This window comes from Salvelinus namaycush, chromosome 23 (genome assembly GCF_016432855.1).
Source record: "Salvelinus namaycush isolate Seneca chromosome 23, SaNama_1.0, whole genome shotgun sequence".
Lineage (NCBI taxonomy): Eukaryota > Metazoa > Chordata > Actinopteri > Salmoniformes > Salmonidae > Salvelinus > Salvelinus namaycush.
This window is the reverse complement of record NC_052329.1, coordinates 43,230,501-43,247,576: the sequence shown is the minus strand read 5'-3', so window position 1 is coordinate 43,247,576 and position 17,076 is coordinate 43,230,501. Positions and strand designations below refer to the sequence as shown.

At 41.2% G+C, this 17,076-nt stretch overlaps 1 protein-coding gene across 4 annotated transcripts in view; it reads left to right on the top strand.

Annotated features, from left to right (window-relative positions):
• Positions 1 to 17,076, top strand: part of LOC120018459 (DISP complex protein LRCH3-like) — a 78,274-nt gene that overhangs the window by 6,999 nt on the left and 54,199 nt on the right. For all 4 annotated transcript variants that reach the window (XR_005472225.1, XM_038961678.1, XM_038961677.1 and 1 more), the window contains exon 2: positions 13,386 to 13,530. Coding sequence is in view for 3 of the 4 variants with exons in the window: in XM_038961678.1 (XP_038817606.1) it covers positions 13,386 to 13,530 (145 nt within the window). In the remaining variant the exon portion in view is untranslated. The remainder of the gene's footprint in view (positions 1 to 13,385; positions 13,531 to 17,076) is intronic.

Genomic DNA, 17,076 nt, shown 5'->3' with positions numbered 1-17,076 from the left:
GGCAGTGCTCCTCCTGCTCAAAGGCGGAGGTAGCGGTCCTGCTGCTGGGTTGTTGCCCTTCTACGGCCTCCTCCACGTCTCCTGATGTACTGGCCTGTCTCCTGGTAGCGCCTCCATGCTCTGGACACTACGCTGACAGACACAGCAAACCTTCTTGCCACAGTTTGCATTGATGTGCCATCCTGGATGAGCTGCACTACCTGAGCCACTTGTGTGGGTTGTAGACTCCGTCTCATGCTACCACTAGAGTGAGAGCACCGCCAGCATTCAAAAGTGACCAAAACATCAGCCAGGAAGCATAGGAACTGAGAAGTGGTCTGTGGTCACCACCTGCAGAATCACTCCTTTATTGGGGGTGTCTTGCTAATTGCCTATAATTTCCACCTTTTGTCTATTCCATTTGCACAACAGCATGTGAAATGTATTGTCAATCAGTGTTGCTTCCTAAGTGGACAGTTTGATTTCACAGAAGTGTGATTGACTTGGAGTTACATTGTGTTGTTTAAGTGTTCCCTTTATTTTTTTGAGCAGTGTATATATTTTTTGTTGTTGTTGTAATGACAATTACTACAATACTGAATGAACACTTATTTTAACTTAATATAATACATCAATCAAATCAATTTAGCCTCAAATAATGAAACATGTTCAATTTGGTTTAAATAATGCAAAAACAAAGTGTTGGAGAAGAAAGTAAAAGTGCAATATGTGCCATGTACCCCGACTCTGCGTACAATGAACGCAAGAGAAGTGACACAATTTCCCTAGTTTAATATTGCCTGCTAACATGACTTCTGTGTATTGATTTTAAGAAAGGCATCGATGTTTATGATTAGGTACATTCGTGCAACGATTGTGCTTTTTTCGCAAATGGGCTTTTGTTAAATCATCCCCCGTTTGGCGAAGTAGGCTGTCTTTGTTCGGAAGAAATAGTCTTCACAGTTTGCAACGAGTCAGGCGGCCCAAACTGCTGCATATACCCTGACTCTGTTGCACAGAACGCAAGGGAAGTGACACAATTTCTCTAGTTAAAATAATGTTAGCAGGCAATATTAACTAAATATGCAGGTTTGAAAATATATACTTGTGTATTGATTTTAAGAAAGGCGGTTTTTCGCAAATGCGCTTGTTAAATCACCCTTTTGGCGAAGTAGGCAATGATTCAATGATAAATTAACAGGCACCGCATCGATTATATGCAACGCAGGACAAGCTAGATAAACTAGTAATATCATCAACCATGTGTAGTTAACTAGTGATTATGTTAAGATTGTTTTTTATAAGATAAGTTTAATGCTAGCTAGCACCTTAGCTTGGCTCCTTGCTGCACTCGCATAACAGGTAGTCAGCCTGCCACGCAGTCTCGTGGAGTGCAATGTAATCAGCCATGATCGGTGTCCAAAAATGACGATCACCGATTGTTAAAAAAACTTGAAATCAGCCCTAATTAATCGGCCATTCCGATTAATCGGTCGACCTCTACTCCAGAGGGTGGTGCGGTCTGCACAACGTATCCAGGACACCTACAGCAGTCGATGTCACAGGAAGGCCAAAAAGATCCTCAAGGAGAACAACCACCAAAGCCACTGCCTGTTCACTCCGCTACCATCCAGAAGGCGAGGTCAGTACAGGTGCATCAAAGCTGGGACCAGGAGACAGAAGCTGTTTTTCAGTCTCAAGACCATCAGACTGTTAAACAGCTATCACTAACACCGAGAGGCTGCTGCCTACGTACAGACTTGAAAACATTGGCTACTTTTTAATAATGTTTAGTTTAATAATGTTTACATATCTTGCATTACACATCTCATATGTATATACTGTATTTTAGACCGTCTATTGCATCTTGCCTATGCCGTTATGTCATTGCTCATCCATGTATTAATCTTCTTATCCCATTCCTTTACTTAGAGCTGTGTGTATTAGGTAGTTGTTGTGGAATTGTTAGATATTGCTGCACTGTCGGAACTAGAAGCACGAGCATTTTGCTACACTCCGAATAACATCTGCTAACCATGTGTATGTGACCAATACAATTTGATTCTGCCTGAGCTTTGTTGATGTAAATTGAGAAGAGCGTGGAGCCTAGGATCAAGCCTTGGGGTACACCCTTGGTGACAGGCAGTGGCTGAGACAGCAGATGTTCTGACTTCATACACTGCACTCTGAGGTAGTTAACAAACCAGGCCAAAGACCCCAATACTCCTACCGTATCAAGTCAATAGAAATAGCAGAATAACATTGCTTAGAATCAAGGGCAATGGTGACATCATTGAGGACCTTCAAGGTTGCAGTGACACATCCATAACCTGAGCGGAAACCAGATTGCATACCAGAGAGAATACTATAGACATCAAGAAAGCCAGTCGGTTGATTATTGATAAATAGGGCAAGGGGCCTATAACAGTTAGGATCAGCTTGATGTTCCCCTTTAAATAAAGGACTAACCGTGGCTGCCTCCCCAGAGAGGAGAGACCGATTTAAAAAGGTTGGAGATAGCCTTGGTGATTTATAGGGAGCAGCAACCTTAAAGAAGAAAGGGTCTAAACCATCTGACCCAGCTGTTTTTTTGGGGTCAAATTTAAGGAGCTCCTTTAGCACCTCGGACTCAGTGACTGCCTGCAGGGAGAAACTTTGTAGCTTGGGCAAGGGAAAAAGAGGGAGAAGCACTGGGGATAGTCACATTAAAAGGGGTGGGAGATGAGGAAATGTTGGACGGGCAAGGAGGCATGGCGGAGTCAAATAGGAATCCTGACTTAATGAAGTGGTGATTAAAGAGCTCAGCCATGTGCTTCTTGTCAGTAACAACCCCATCATCAACTTTAAGGGACATGGGCAGTTATGAGGAGGGTTTATTCTCCAGGTCGTTAACCGTTTTCCAGAACTTCTTGGGGATAGATATACAGAGAGAGAACTGCTCCTTAAACTAACTAACTTTGGCCTTCCGGATAGCCCGAGTACACTTATTTCTCATTTGCCTGAACGTGAGCCAGTCAGCCTGAGTATGCGTGTGCCGAGCCTTTTGCCAAATGCAATTCGAGGTGGAGTAACTCTGCAAGATCACGGTCGAACCAGGGGCTGAACCTGTTTTTTAAATCTCATTTTCTTTATGGGGGCGTGTTTTTTAACAATATCTCTGAAAATATCAAAAAAGAAGGTCCAAGAGTCTTTGACAGAGGGGATCAAACTGATTCTATACCATTTTACAGAGGCCAGGTCATGAAGGAAGGCTTGCTCATTAAAGTTTTTTTTTTAGCAAACGTGTATGACAAATCAGGACAGATCATTTCACTGAGCAGCCATTACGAACACAGGCTGTAAAACAGTGATTACAAAGGTGATTACATTGAACACCAGACTGATACCTATCAGGATTATTTGTGAGGATAACATCGAGGAGAGTAGCCTTTTCTGGGTGTTTGGAGTTATACCTTGTGGGATTGGTAATAATCTGAGAAAGATTTAGGGAGTCCCATTGCTTTAGGATTTGGTCAGGTGGTTTAAGCATGTCCCTGTTTAGGTCACCGTGCAGGACAAATTCAGTCTTAGTGTAAGGGGCCTGGAGAGAGCTTAGGGCAGGTAGGGTACAGGCTGGTGCTGATGGGTGACGTTAACACCAAGCAACAGTCAACAAAGAGGTGATCCTTGGTAAAGATTGCCGTTCAAAGTCAACAAAGCATACAGGAGTCATGAGGCAAATAGCAAAATGTGCAAGTTTTTTTTTAACGATTTGCAGCTTTCCATGATTAATTCAGAGTCACCTGCCTCAACAGTGCCTGTGTGCTGGAGGCGAGCGAAAGCTCAGGAGTGTGGTGGGGGTACCTGTACCAGACGGGGAGACAAGCCAGGGCAGCCGTTGAACAAATCGCCAGGTGAAATCTGTCGGACAATTAGTTTGGAGCTGCTGCTTGGAGTATTGCTTCTTCAACCTTTAATGTTTTTTCCCCGTTCAGAGAAATTCTTTACCATAAATTACTATGAAAGTGCCAAATGTTGCCCACTAGATGCCGGTGTTCCTGGTACTGCCACCACACCCTTTTATCCATTTTGCTTGACCAATTGCTCAACATCAAAAAATTGTCGAGCAGCCGCTGATAGATGATTTTATTTCATGGCTCACGAGACACCAGTCTGATTTGCACCTGTCTCAGTAGACTAATCCATTGAGGCCTCGGTCCAAGAGGAAGGGGAGTGTGGCTAAGATGCACAAGGCACGTCTCTCTTCAGAATGCACTCCTGCAATTTCACGCACATTCATTGTTTCATAACTTAATTGTGTGAATTGTTTGGCCTTTGGTTAGTCTATCAATTCCCCATTACATACATTATATCACCAGTAGTAGCCTACATACTCTTAATTTCTAATCTACAATGTTTTTGGTTATGGAAATTTATGTTAATGAATTCAATATTATTAATATTAGTAGTTTACAATTTCCATTGTCAGAGTGGACACGTTGTTTGTAGAGCTCACAACCTATATGCTACACTTGTGAGAAACAAGTTTTGGTTATTTTATTACATTTGAGTTTTGTCAATATATTCATTATTTTGTTTGGAGCGTTCCTGTCAATGTTGAGTAAGAACGCGCATCTGATGACGCATATAGGAGTAGGCCTAGGCTACCTGGCCAGCGAGCAAATGTAGGCCTATAAATGTGCCCATTTGTGGATGTCTGATTTGTCTTAACTCACCACCACTAATGAGCCGTGGAGCTTCTCAAAGTAATGTTTTCTTCACCTCAATCAAAGTAAACCGTCCTGTTTTTAGAATCCATTCAGTGACAATAGTTCCTCAATGTATTTGAAAAATATTTCCAGATCTCTCGCTTTAGATAACCACTCGCCATGAAAGGGAAAAATGTAATGCTCTGATCAAGTGGAAACTATATAAAATACCTGATTACTTGCACAAATAGACTACAGCTGTGTCTAAAGCTAAAGCTCACAAAACTGAGGGCCAAGAATATTTTATGCAATATTCCATGTTTGCTAGCAGGAGCTTTAGCTGGACACAGTTGATACAATGTTTCAAGTTGGCTACACATGGCATGTCAGCAACCAATGTGAATTATAGTGTACTTATTTTCATCAGTGTATTTTCTACCTGCAGGCTGCAATGTTTTTATTGGTTGGCTTTATGTAGGTTATTTTTACATAGTTGGCAATAGAAGTAACTTTTAGATTTGTATCTATTTTATTTAGATGAGCCACATTACAATGCTTTTGAGATACAAAGACACTTATAAATTAAATAAAACTGTTCCATGAAAATGTGCATATGAGAATCATAACTGGCATGCAGATCAGTAGAAATGGTAAGATAAATTGGCTCTCCAAATGAAAAAGGTTGCCGACCTCTGGTGTAGCCTATTCCCGGCAACTTGAGCAGCTTAATGGCAGAATCTGCCAAGGCCAGCGGGAGGAGGAAGGTCAGGAACAGGTATTGAAGTGCCTTTGAACAGGTTTGTGTGAAGAACTGAAACGCTGCTGGGTTTTTCATGCTTTTCACACTTAACAGATCCGGTGTGTATCAAGAATGGTCCACACCCAAAGGACATCCAGCCAACTTGACAACTGTTGGATGCGTTGGAGTCATTGTAGACTCCATGCCCCAACGAATTGAGGCAAATGGGGGGTGCGACTAAATTTTACTAAGTTGTACTTAATATTTTGTACACTCAATGTATATTTGCTTGCTTACATGGTGGAACAGTTTAACTGTTATGAATACACCCTTCTGTCTGTCTCTAACTGTTTGAACAACAGTCTGTTCACGTTGTTTACATATTGAAATCAAGTGACCTACCTGGATAAAAAAAAAATGCTTTTCTCAAAATGAGAAATGTTGCTTACGGTAGTCCTCAGTCACATGTCATGTGGTGTTTGTTTACAAGCACACAATTTAGTAGCTAGTTAGCTGTCTAGCTAAGTGGTTAGCGTCTTCCAAAATCAAGCATTCGCTTGGTAACAGCAGAGAATCCACTCCTGGGTCAAGAGCCTCGCTGGCTAATATTATTTTTGGTGCGTGCAGCAAACTGAGTAGCATTTTTTAGTTACTTGTATAGTTTAGGTGAGAAACTGTACAAAATGTTTACAATGCGCATGTTAGCATTTAGTTGGCGTCCCTGAAGAGGATTCCTTAGTACTTGTTAGCATTTTAGTAGCATTCTGGTAAGTGATGTTTTTTAGGCTTTGAAAATTTGTACTTTAAAAAAATACTTGCATTCAACTTGCACACTAAGTAATAGATAAAGCAGATTACGTTCATTTCGCCCATTTTGATAATTTTTCATTTAAGAACCTTTTCATTAGGAAGCTTACCAGTCCTTGTTTCCCAAAACAGCAGTTTGAGATAGTCATGTGTTTTGTTTACAAAGAAAATAAGTAAAATGGGAACTTGGTAAGTTGAGTCTTGAGTTGATTAAGTTACACTTGTGTGAAACTCACTGTTTGCCAGCTATATATATCTTATAACTATTAAGTTAACTATGTGCCAAATGCAGCTGGGTTTTGCTAATGTTAGCTGAGTGGCTAACTTGAGCGTGCAAGATCAAGCTTATTGATAACGGCAGCAGAGACAAAGCCCTCCTGGATTAAGATCGCTGCTGCCTAATGTTTGTTTTGTGCATGTTGCAAACTGTGTTTTGAGATACTTGCGTAACCTTGAGTTGGGTTGTCTGTCTTTGTAGTGAATGTTTGCACGCTCTCGTTAGCAATTTCCTAGCATCCGCTGAGAATACCTTAAGTACTTCTTAGCATTTTGTTAGCATTCTGGTAAGTGATGTTTTTTGGCCTTTTTATTTATTTATTTGGGGGAAAAATGCACATCTTGTGTGTGCACTACCAGTAATAACGTAAATCCTGGGATGGCACAGGCACGGTATGAAGATATGGAAATCTGGTTAACACCCAACCAGTAGCGGTAATTTGCATACTCTTATTTCTATTACAGCATGTTGGATGACTCATTCCATTCACCCAGTTCAATGTAACGGTGACAGGTTTAGGCTACTACATGATATTCAAATTTTCCCTGTACCTATCATGAGGTTGCTACAACCAAGCATATGGAAAGTTTACAATGTAGGTGCACACAGGTCAAGAGACAAATTTAAAGTGACATGGACAGACGGTGACATTCAATACCATCTTGCACACACTTCCCTGCATCTAGCTGATATAGGGTGTAATCATTAGTCCAACAGTTGCAAACGAGAGTTTCTATTGGACAAATTCATGTATGTTTATTCCCGTTTTGTTCCGTTTGCTTCTGTTTAAGAAACGTTTTTCAACAGAATCAGTGGAATGAATACACCCCTGATCACACGCAAACAGTTCACTTTCATAGCAGCCACGTTGTATTCCTTGTTTCATCTATGCACTCACCTCTTCCCTTCGCTTGTGGACTTCAATGCACAACACATCAACTGTATGTGATCAGGCTCAAAACCCTTTCCAAGCCAAACCATATCATAACTTCAACACACAGCCAACATCGTTGTAACCATATTAGCTAAAGTAACGTCTTAGTCAACATAGCTAATAGAACTAAAGTGTTAGTAAACCCATACCATCATGCTGTGACAATGTACAGTCAGTAAACAGTTACACCAGTGGGCCCCGGTGGCGATAAATTAGTAAATCCAAAAGCTTACCTTGACTTGGAAGAGTTCCAGTGTGGTGTTGGTTAGTCATAGCCAACTAGCTAACATAGCATCCCTCTGTTTGAGCAGGGTGTTTCAGTAGGCTGAACTAGTTAGCTGCTTTTTTTCTTCTTCATTTTCAATCTCTATTTCTCTCTTGCTTAGTCTTAATTTTGGAAGAAATTAATTAGTTCAAAACTGTTCAACGATTGTCTTTCTCTCTTTTGGATCAACTACTCACCACATTTTGTACACTGCAGTGCCAGCTAGCTGTAGCTTATCCTTCAGTACTAGATCAATTCTCTGATCGTTTGATTGGGTGGACAAGATGTTAGTTCATGCTGCAAGAGCTCTGATAGGCTGGAGGACGTCCTCCGGAAGTTGTCATAATTGCTGTGTAAGTCTGGAAGGGGGTGGGAACCATGAGCCTCCTAGGTTTCGTATTGAATTCAATGTACCCAGAGGAGGACGGGAGCTAGCTGTCCTCCGGCTACACCATGGTGCTACCCCACAGAGTGCTGTTGAGGCCACTGGTAGATCTTCTTTGCAAAATAGTGTTTAATTATTTGGTGTCTTGATTATATTTAGAATAGTTTTATCTTTAAAAAATATCTATGTTTTACAATACATGTATAAAAAAATCCACTGGTGATTGTCCTCTCCTTCCTCCACAGAGGAGCCTCCACTGCACCCAACCCTAGTCTGTTATACATTTTGGGAGATGAGGCATAAAAAAGGTATTGTTAGAAAGGTTTAGTTCAACTCTATGGTAAAATGTCTCTCGGCATTTTGGTGTCAGAATGGCCTACCTGTTGGACCAAACCTCAAATGTAAATAGCGAGTTTAAATGGCTTGTTGTCACAGAGGAAGAAGTCAGCTTTCGTCTTTGTTGTTGAGTGGCAGGAGGAGGGGCTTGGTGTCTGCGAGTCGCAAGGTGCTCATAGCACAAAATGAGCGAAGGAGACAAGGACAGAACGCGTATAAAAATGCAATAGAGGCATTTGGAACATGGCGCTAAAACATGCGTTCAAATGAATTTGATATATTGCCCAACCCTGACTGTATAGAGCGAGCGAGACAGAGAGGGGGTATACATGTCCTTGTCTGAGTAAGTCTGTAATCCTCTTGTCTGGGCGCTCCACTGATCATTGTTGTCTGTGTGCACTGACTGAGGAATTGGAGCATAGTCAATGCAGTGTGTGTGCCCTGCAAGTTTGGCGATGCTTGGGGGTTACATCCAGACACAGTTCACACTGCCAGACCCTTACAAAGGAAAAGAGGAAAACGGAGAAGAGATCGAGACTGAGGCCTTACTTGGTTAACTTGGCAGAAGCCTCTCTTGTTGTTCTCTCTCCCTCTGTGTTTTGTTCCGCCAGACCCATGTCTCTGTGGCCAGTCCACACCGGTTATCTAAGGCAGGAGATCGCTGGAAGAAATTAAAGGGGAACTGCACCCACTGATTTGGTATAGTTTATTTTGGCTTTCTCAAGAAATGCTGGCTGCCGTGACAGAAGCCAAACGTGATTTAGCTTGGGGTTGTGGTTTGTCAGTGTTTCTTGGGTGTGTACTTGCCACCACCAAGACACACCCATATGTTTGTCAGAACCTGGCCCGCAGCTGTTTCCACCCCCATCTCAATCACAACAAACCAACCTCCTGCAGGTTGAGTCAAATAACTACAGGCAGATGTATGGTGAGATGCAGGAGGAAGCTTTCAATAGGAATGCAATTTGAGAATTTATGTAGATATTCTAAACTGTTTTGATAACTTTCAAATGTAGTAACAGGTCCATTAAATAAACTACCCTTTACATAATACAATGGAAGTAATGTTCTGCAAAAGTAACAATGTGCACCTCTCACCTTTAATTGTAATTCCCAGCTGATATAGTTACTGTGCATACCAGCATTTTGTCTGGTGGTAATGGGGCTGCCTTGGCAAACATGTCAGTGGTCATACTTTCCTGTGTGGTGTCCAGTATAAATCAATTTTGATTTCCCGACGTACAGTTACTGTGCTTTCAGAGGCAGTTTGGAACTCGGTAGTGAGTGTTGCAACTGAGGACAAATTATTTTTACGCGCTACACACATCAGCACTCTGCAGTCCCATTCTGTGTGCTTGTGTGGCCTACCACTTCGCGGGTGAGCCGTTGTTGATCCTAGAAGTTTCCACTTACAGTTGACCGGCGCAGCTCTAGCAGGGAAGAATTTTGACGAACTGACTTGTTGGAAACGTAGCATCCTATGACGGTGCCACGTTGAAAGTCACTGAGCTCTTCAGTAAGGCCATTATACTATCATGGTTTCCATTAACCTTGGATAAAATCATGCATTTCCAAGCATGGCACTGGTATTACAGAGGACACAATATGAGAATATAATTTTTAGCAAACTTATGTAAGGTATGTTTATTTTTTATAACTCTTCAGACCCTTTGCTATGAGACTCGAAATTGAGCTCAGGTGCATCCTGTTTCCATTGATCATCCTTGATGTTTCTATAATTTGACTGGAATCCACCTGTGGTAAATTCAATTCATTGGACATGATTTGGAAAGAGACACACTGGTCTTTATAAGGTCCCACAGTTGACAGTCCATGACAGAGCACAAACCAAGCCATGAGGTCAAAGGAATTGTTCGTAGAGCTCTGAGACAGGATTATGTGTTCTGAATACCCTGAGGATGGTATGAAGGTTCGACAATCTGGATACCGCCCAAGCCTAACTTGCTTTCATAAATTATGCTACTACTATCATATATCCTGATCAGGGTTTCCGTTAGCCGGCTTTTGGCCGTTAAATAAATAGAAAAGCCAATAAATAAAAGACAACAGACAATTGTCAAGGAGAAGAAGAAGAAAAATCCCATTGCGAAATGATGCTTTTTTTGCCTATTCGTTGATGGAAAATAGCAGTTGATGGAAATACATTTGACCGGTAATGTTTATCGGTCTATGGGTTCACTTGCATAATTTAGTGGAATTAAATTGGCGTATGTGTATATTCGTTATGAACCTTATTTTTCACACGCACACATCATACAAATACAGAGCCTTTATAAGCCCAATAATTGAGCATCAATTCTAAATCCAATCGTGTGTTAAAAATAGTTTTTGGGCCACAATTAAAAAATAGCTAATATTTGTATTTCTCAACTGGTAATTGAAGCGCGCTTCCCATTCATCATTCAAAGGCAACGGAAGGCAGGCTTCATCACTTTGCAATAAGCTGGAAGCATTATGCATTTTGAAAACATATAGTTACTTAATTGTTTGAAAGCTGAACGTTTTACTACATATTATTAGGCATGTTTTACCTTGCTTCGAAGTAGCCTAGGCAAAATCCGACCGTATTCCTCGAGGCAATTTTATAAAACTTCTTATGCCATTAAAACCAGTAGCCTATTTCTCTCATGTTCTATTGGTTTAAAAAAAAAAAAAAAACGTTTTTTAAATTGTCCGTTAGCCAAATGTACATTTGCGCATAGCCTATTGCCTTGTGCACATTGCTGCACTAAGAATTTTAAGAATAATAGTTTATAAAAATGTAAAGCTAAACGTTTTGATCTGTTGCATCAGATTCATTGCTTTTTCAATTTTTCTTTATGTAGCCTCAGCCTATTTGGGATTTATCGTACTGTCCTGGAGACTCTTTGGGCTATTTCTTTCTCGACAAGCTGACCAATAGAAAAGGTCAACTTTTCTACTATGGGGGATAGTATATTAAAATAGGCTCATAAGGCTAATTTGAGCAGCGCACGCGGCAAATACCAAATAGATGATTTGAGTTGGGACTGTCAGTGGAAGAAAAAAATTCAATTGCGGGAAAACAGTTTGGAAAGCAAATGGCTTCTCTTTGTTAAAAGAGAAGACAATTAAAATTCCCAACTTAATTGAGTGAACAACAGTAGGAGAGAGAATTTGGACTTAGCCCATATTTCTGTCATTGGGCATCTTTCGGCGTGGTTGTCTTTTGGTTGGAGTGAGAGCCTGGCTGGCGTAGGAAGCAGACAGCATTGCGGAGAGCAGCAGCTTCCTGTATCCTGGATCCTCACACAGCTGCAGGGGATAAATATAGACTTGGCTGGGAATGCCATCGGGATACAGCAACACTCACTGCACAGTATTACTGAACAATATGTGACAGACACACACAGAAATACTTGCTCGCAGATGATCATGAACTCCTGAAAAAGCTATCCCTTTTGTCTGCCTGTGACCCCAAATGTTTGGATATACTGGTCAAGTTAAGAGGTAGTTAGTTAGCTCATAAGGTAACATGACGGAGCAATGTCTAAACAAATGGTTAACAACATGCAAGTAGTTTTAGAACTGCCCACGGCGTGGTTTATGAATGGAAAATGCTGTCCCGGCGATCCACTATAGGAAGATATAAATGAGCTATTAGGCTCGTTCGGCATTACTTATTAGACAAGCACAAGAAGAGCTGCTTAAAGATACCGAGGCCTTTGATCTGACTGGAGGGAGAAGAACCTCCCTTTATCTCTGTCAGCTATTTTCAGACGTCACGGGTGTGTGTGACAGTCTGTCTGTGTGTGATGGTAATGGTCTTTTGTGTCGCTGTTTGTAACATAGGCCTACTCGTATATAAACCAACAAAACACATTTAGTCAGAATGAGTGGTCTATTAAAATACCTTTTAGTTATAAAATGAGTACTTTTGTAGATAAGTTTTCCAGCATTCACCCCTAGTTCTTATCACAATATTACATCACGATAAGCAGTGGAGAAAATAAAGACCTATGCTTGGGAATAGGATAGCAAAATCACAATCATATCTTTAACTTAAATGTATGTCGTCACTGTAGCATATTTTTATGCAGCTAGCGTAATAAGAAATGACCAGCTTTTAGGCTAGCAAACAGAGTGGACCCAGAAGCTATGTGGATTGAGGGAGGGGATAGGGGTTGAATATTGCTTTACAGCTGCTGTTCAGGGAAGTTTTTTTGTCAGATATTTAGTAGTGATGGGCGTTTGAAAGAATGGCTGTGTTGGAGTACTCTCTTGAAAATAATTTTGAGTACTCATGTTGGCGTGAAACAGGGCTGAAGGTATTTACAGTATTGTTGTTCCATTTACTGTTTGTTCTGATACAGCTGAAAATAAAAATGTAACAATTCTACTGCATTTCACATACTCCACAGGCAATAAGCACATCTCAGTTTGACATTTCGACAGTGTTAATAAATGTAACCTGCTAATTGAGTGGACTTGTACATTTAGTATACTTTTATTAGGTTATGAGCAAACCAAAGCATTCGTAATATCTATAAACAATTCTGATTTAGACTTTTGAAAGGAACAAACTGAAATAAATCTGTTTTATTCATTAAGGATACATTTAGGCCTACAGAACACATGGTAAATGTAGCTGCTGTGCAGGGTTTTCCCCAGGACAGTGACTGGGAACTGTAAAGTGTGCTGTCCATCAGTTGAGATGACAACCGATGTCCTTACAGATCCCATGGCACTTGTCACAGGAGTATGGGTTGGGTTGAGCCCAAATGTCCTGTGTTTTATTCATTAGTGCATACCAAGTTCAAGTAATCACTCCCTGTTTCAGTACAATTTCTTCTATTTGGTACCTAGTGAATACAACCCTGGCTAGATCCCAACACAGCCTTTCTTGTCGTTGAGAATGTGTTCTTAACCAACTTATCAGTCTGAATAAATTAAATAAACTGTGGCATGACGTACACGTCTCTCTCCCCTTGTTTAGATCTGTCCCGTAACCGTCTGCCAGAACTGCCCGTGGAGGTGTGTATGTTTGTTTCTCTGGAACACCTTAACCTCTACCAGAACTGCCTGCGCTCGCTGCCTGAGAGTCTTCTCAATCTCCAGGCCCTCACCTACCTGAACATAAGGTAACGGGGGGGCACACACACCAGTGGTGTAAACTACTTATATGCAGAAATTGCTCTGACATTTCCTGGTTTATAAACACCCCCCCCCCCCCCCCAAAAAAAAAAATTTAAAAAAATCTTGGACCTGAGATGCAAAAAGTCCTAAATGCAATGGCCCAAGAAGGAAGTTAGCCCACCAAAATAATACAAAAGTATCACGTCGAGTGAAATATGAATTCAATACATCAACAGTACAATAGACTTCGATATCGGCTATATATCCCGCGTATGGTTGCAAAGGGTCTGAAACTTTCCAGTAAATTTCCATATATTTTCCATGTGAAGTTGAGCCTGGGAATTTTGCTTAAATTCATTAAAACAAGTTAGCTTATAACAGTGAACATTTTTTTGTGGGATACTACACAAGGCAATTCTAGATCTTGTGGCATATTTTGGTTAAACTCCCCAATTCAAGGGAATTGCAACCCTCTGCATGCACAGTGCATTCTTTCAGCACATGTGCAGTGCACTCTTCCGTCACATGTACAGCTGGTTCTCAAGATCTTGCACACTAATGAGATGCTATTGAGCCCACACTACTACACTGTCTGAGCCAAGGACTACATGCTTTCTGGTAAGTTTTGATTACAATACTGGGTGGGGTGAATATATTTTATATGACATACATGATTTTTTGTTAACTAGTAAATAGTAGCCTACAGCAAAGTGTGTTTAAATCATTTCTAACTTGTTAACAATTTCTGCTAGTTAGTTTTTGCTACCATGTGGGTTTTAGCTTGCTTGAGCCTGCTAACTGAGGAGTGCTAATTCACCTGTTTCCATACATGTTTCATTTTAAAACATTTATCTTACAAAGGAGTTGTTTAATGTAATTGCTTAACTATTTATCTGTACATGGAATTGTGTGTATATATTATTTTTTTTACAAATGTTTTTCTAATCTTTACAGAAAAATGCCACGGCACTATCTGATGTGTGGAGACATTTCGCTGCAGCTAATGTAGAAGGAAAAGCTGTGTACATTTGCAAATACTGTGCCAAATCATATGTGAAGAATGCAACAAAAATGCAGAATCATCTGGCCAAGTGTATAAAGTTCCCTCAGCGCTCACAACAAGCAATCTCTGACAAAAGTCCCTCTACTTTTATTCGAGGTGAAAATGATGAATCAGACACCTTATCGATAGCAACAGCTCATGGTCCACCTGGAATCAGAAGTTTTCCAGAAGTTTTTTGGACTCAATGGAGGAACGTAGTCAGAGAAATGCTGATTAATGTCTTGCTCAAGCTGTGTATGCAAGTGGTTCACCTCTGATACTCACAGGCAATGTGTGTTGGAAGAGATTTCTGAACGTTCTTCGTCCAGCGTGTACACCCCTCCAACCAGACATGCTTTATCTACCAATTTGCTTGATGCAGAGTTCAAGTGAAGGTCAAGCAAATCATAGAGCAAGCAGACTATATTGCAGTCATCTCTGATGGGTGGTCGAATGTTCATGGGCAAGGAATAATTAACTACATCTCCACCCCTCAACCAGTATTCTACAGGAGCACAGACACAAGGGACAAGAGATACACCGGTCTCTACATTGCAGATGAGCTGAAGGCAGTCATCAATGACCTTGGACCACTGAAGGTATTTGCACTGGTGACAGACATAATCATGATAGGTATTAGTCTGGTGTCTTCTGTAATGACCTTAGTGATCACTGTTCTACAGCCTGGGTTAGTAATGGCTGCCCAGTGAAGCAACCTGTCCTGATTTGTCATAGATGCTTGCTAAAAAACTTTAATGAGCAAGCCTTCCTTCGTGAACTGGCCTCTGTAAAATGGTATAGAATCAGCTTGATCCCCTCTTTTTTGATATTTTCAGTGGTATTGTTAACAAACACGCCCCCATAAAGAAAATGAGAATTAAAAACGTGCTCAGCCCCTGGTTCGACCGTGAATTCTTGCAGAATTACTCCACCTCGAATTGCATTTGGCAAAAGGCTCGGCACACGCATACTCAGGCTGACTGGCTCACGTTCAGGCAAATGAGAAATAAGTGCACTCGGGCTATCCGGAAGGCCAAAGTTAGTTCGTTTAAGGAGCAATTCTCTCTCTGTATATCTATCCCCAAGAAGTTCTGGAAAACGGTTAACGTCCTGGAGAATAAACCCTCCTCCATAGCTGCCCATGTCCCTTAAAGTTGATGATGGGGTTGTTACTGACAAGAAGCACATGGCTGAGCTCTTTAATCACCACTTCATTAAGTCAGGATTCCTATTTTGACTCAGTCATGCCTCCCACCCCTTTTAATGTGACTATCCCCGATGCTTCTCCCTCTTTTTTCCCCTGCCCAGCTAAAAAGTTTCTCGCTGCAGGCGGTCACTGAGTCTGAGGTGCTAGAGGAGCTCCTTAAACTTTACCCAAAAAAACCAGCTGGGTCAGATGGTTTAGACACTTTTTTCTTTAAGGTTGCTGCCCCTATGATCGCCAAGCCTATCGCCAACCTTTTTAATCTGTCTCCTCTCTGGGGAGGTTCCCAATATCTTGGAAGGCAGCCACGGTTTGTCCTTTATTTAAAGGGGGAGATCAAGCTGATCCTAACTGTTATAGGCCTATTTCTATTTTGCCCTATTTATCAAAAGTGTTGGAAAAACTTGTCAATAATCAACTGACAATCTGAACTGCAATCTGGGAGGCATTCCTTTTATATTCCCGTTCCCAGCCATTGTAATCAGTGTTGAGCTGAAAAATAAATTCTGGATGAATTGTCCTCGGGTTTTCGCCTGCCATATCAGTTCTGTTATATACACAGACATCATTCTAACAGTTTTGGAAACTTTAAGAGTTTTCTATCCAATACTGCCGTGCATATGCATATCCTAGCCTCTGGGCCTGAGTAACAGGCAGTTTACATTGGGCACCTCATTCATCCAAACTTCCGAGTACTGCCCCCTAGCCTGAAGAAGTTAACCTTGTTCTGAACACCTCCAAAAAATAGGTAATGTGGTTTGGTGAGAAGAATGCCCCTCCCCACAGGTGTGATTACTACCTCTGAGGTTATCACCTCATACAAGTACTTTGGAGTATGGCTAGATGGAGCACTGTCCTTCTCTCAGCACATATGAAAGCTGCAGGCTAAAGTTAAATCTAGACCTGGTTTCCTCTATCGTAATTGCTCGTCATTCACCCCAGCTGCCAAACTAACTCTGATTCAGATGACCATCCTACCCATGTTAGATTACGTAGACATAATTTATAGATCAGCAGGTAAGGTTGCTCTTGAGCGGCTAGATGGTCTTTACCATTAGGCCATCAGATTTGCTACCAATGCTCCTTATAGGACACATTACTGCACTCTATACTTTGTCTGGTCATCTCTGTATACCAGTCGCAAAACCCACTGGTTGATGCTTATTTATAAAACCCTTGCTCCCTCCTATCTTAGCTATCTGCTGCAGCCCTCATCCTCCACATACAACACCCGTTCTGTCAGTCACATTCTGTTAAAGGTCCCCAAAGCGCACACATCCCTGGGTCGCTGGTATTTTCAGTTAG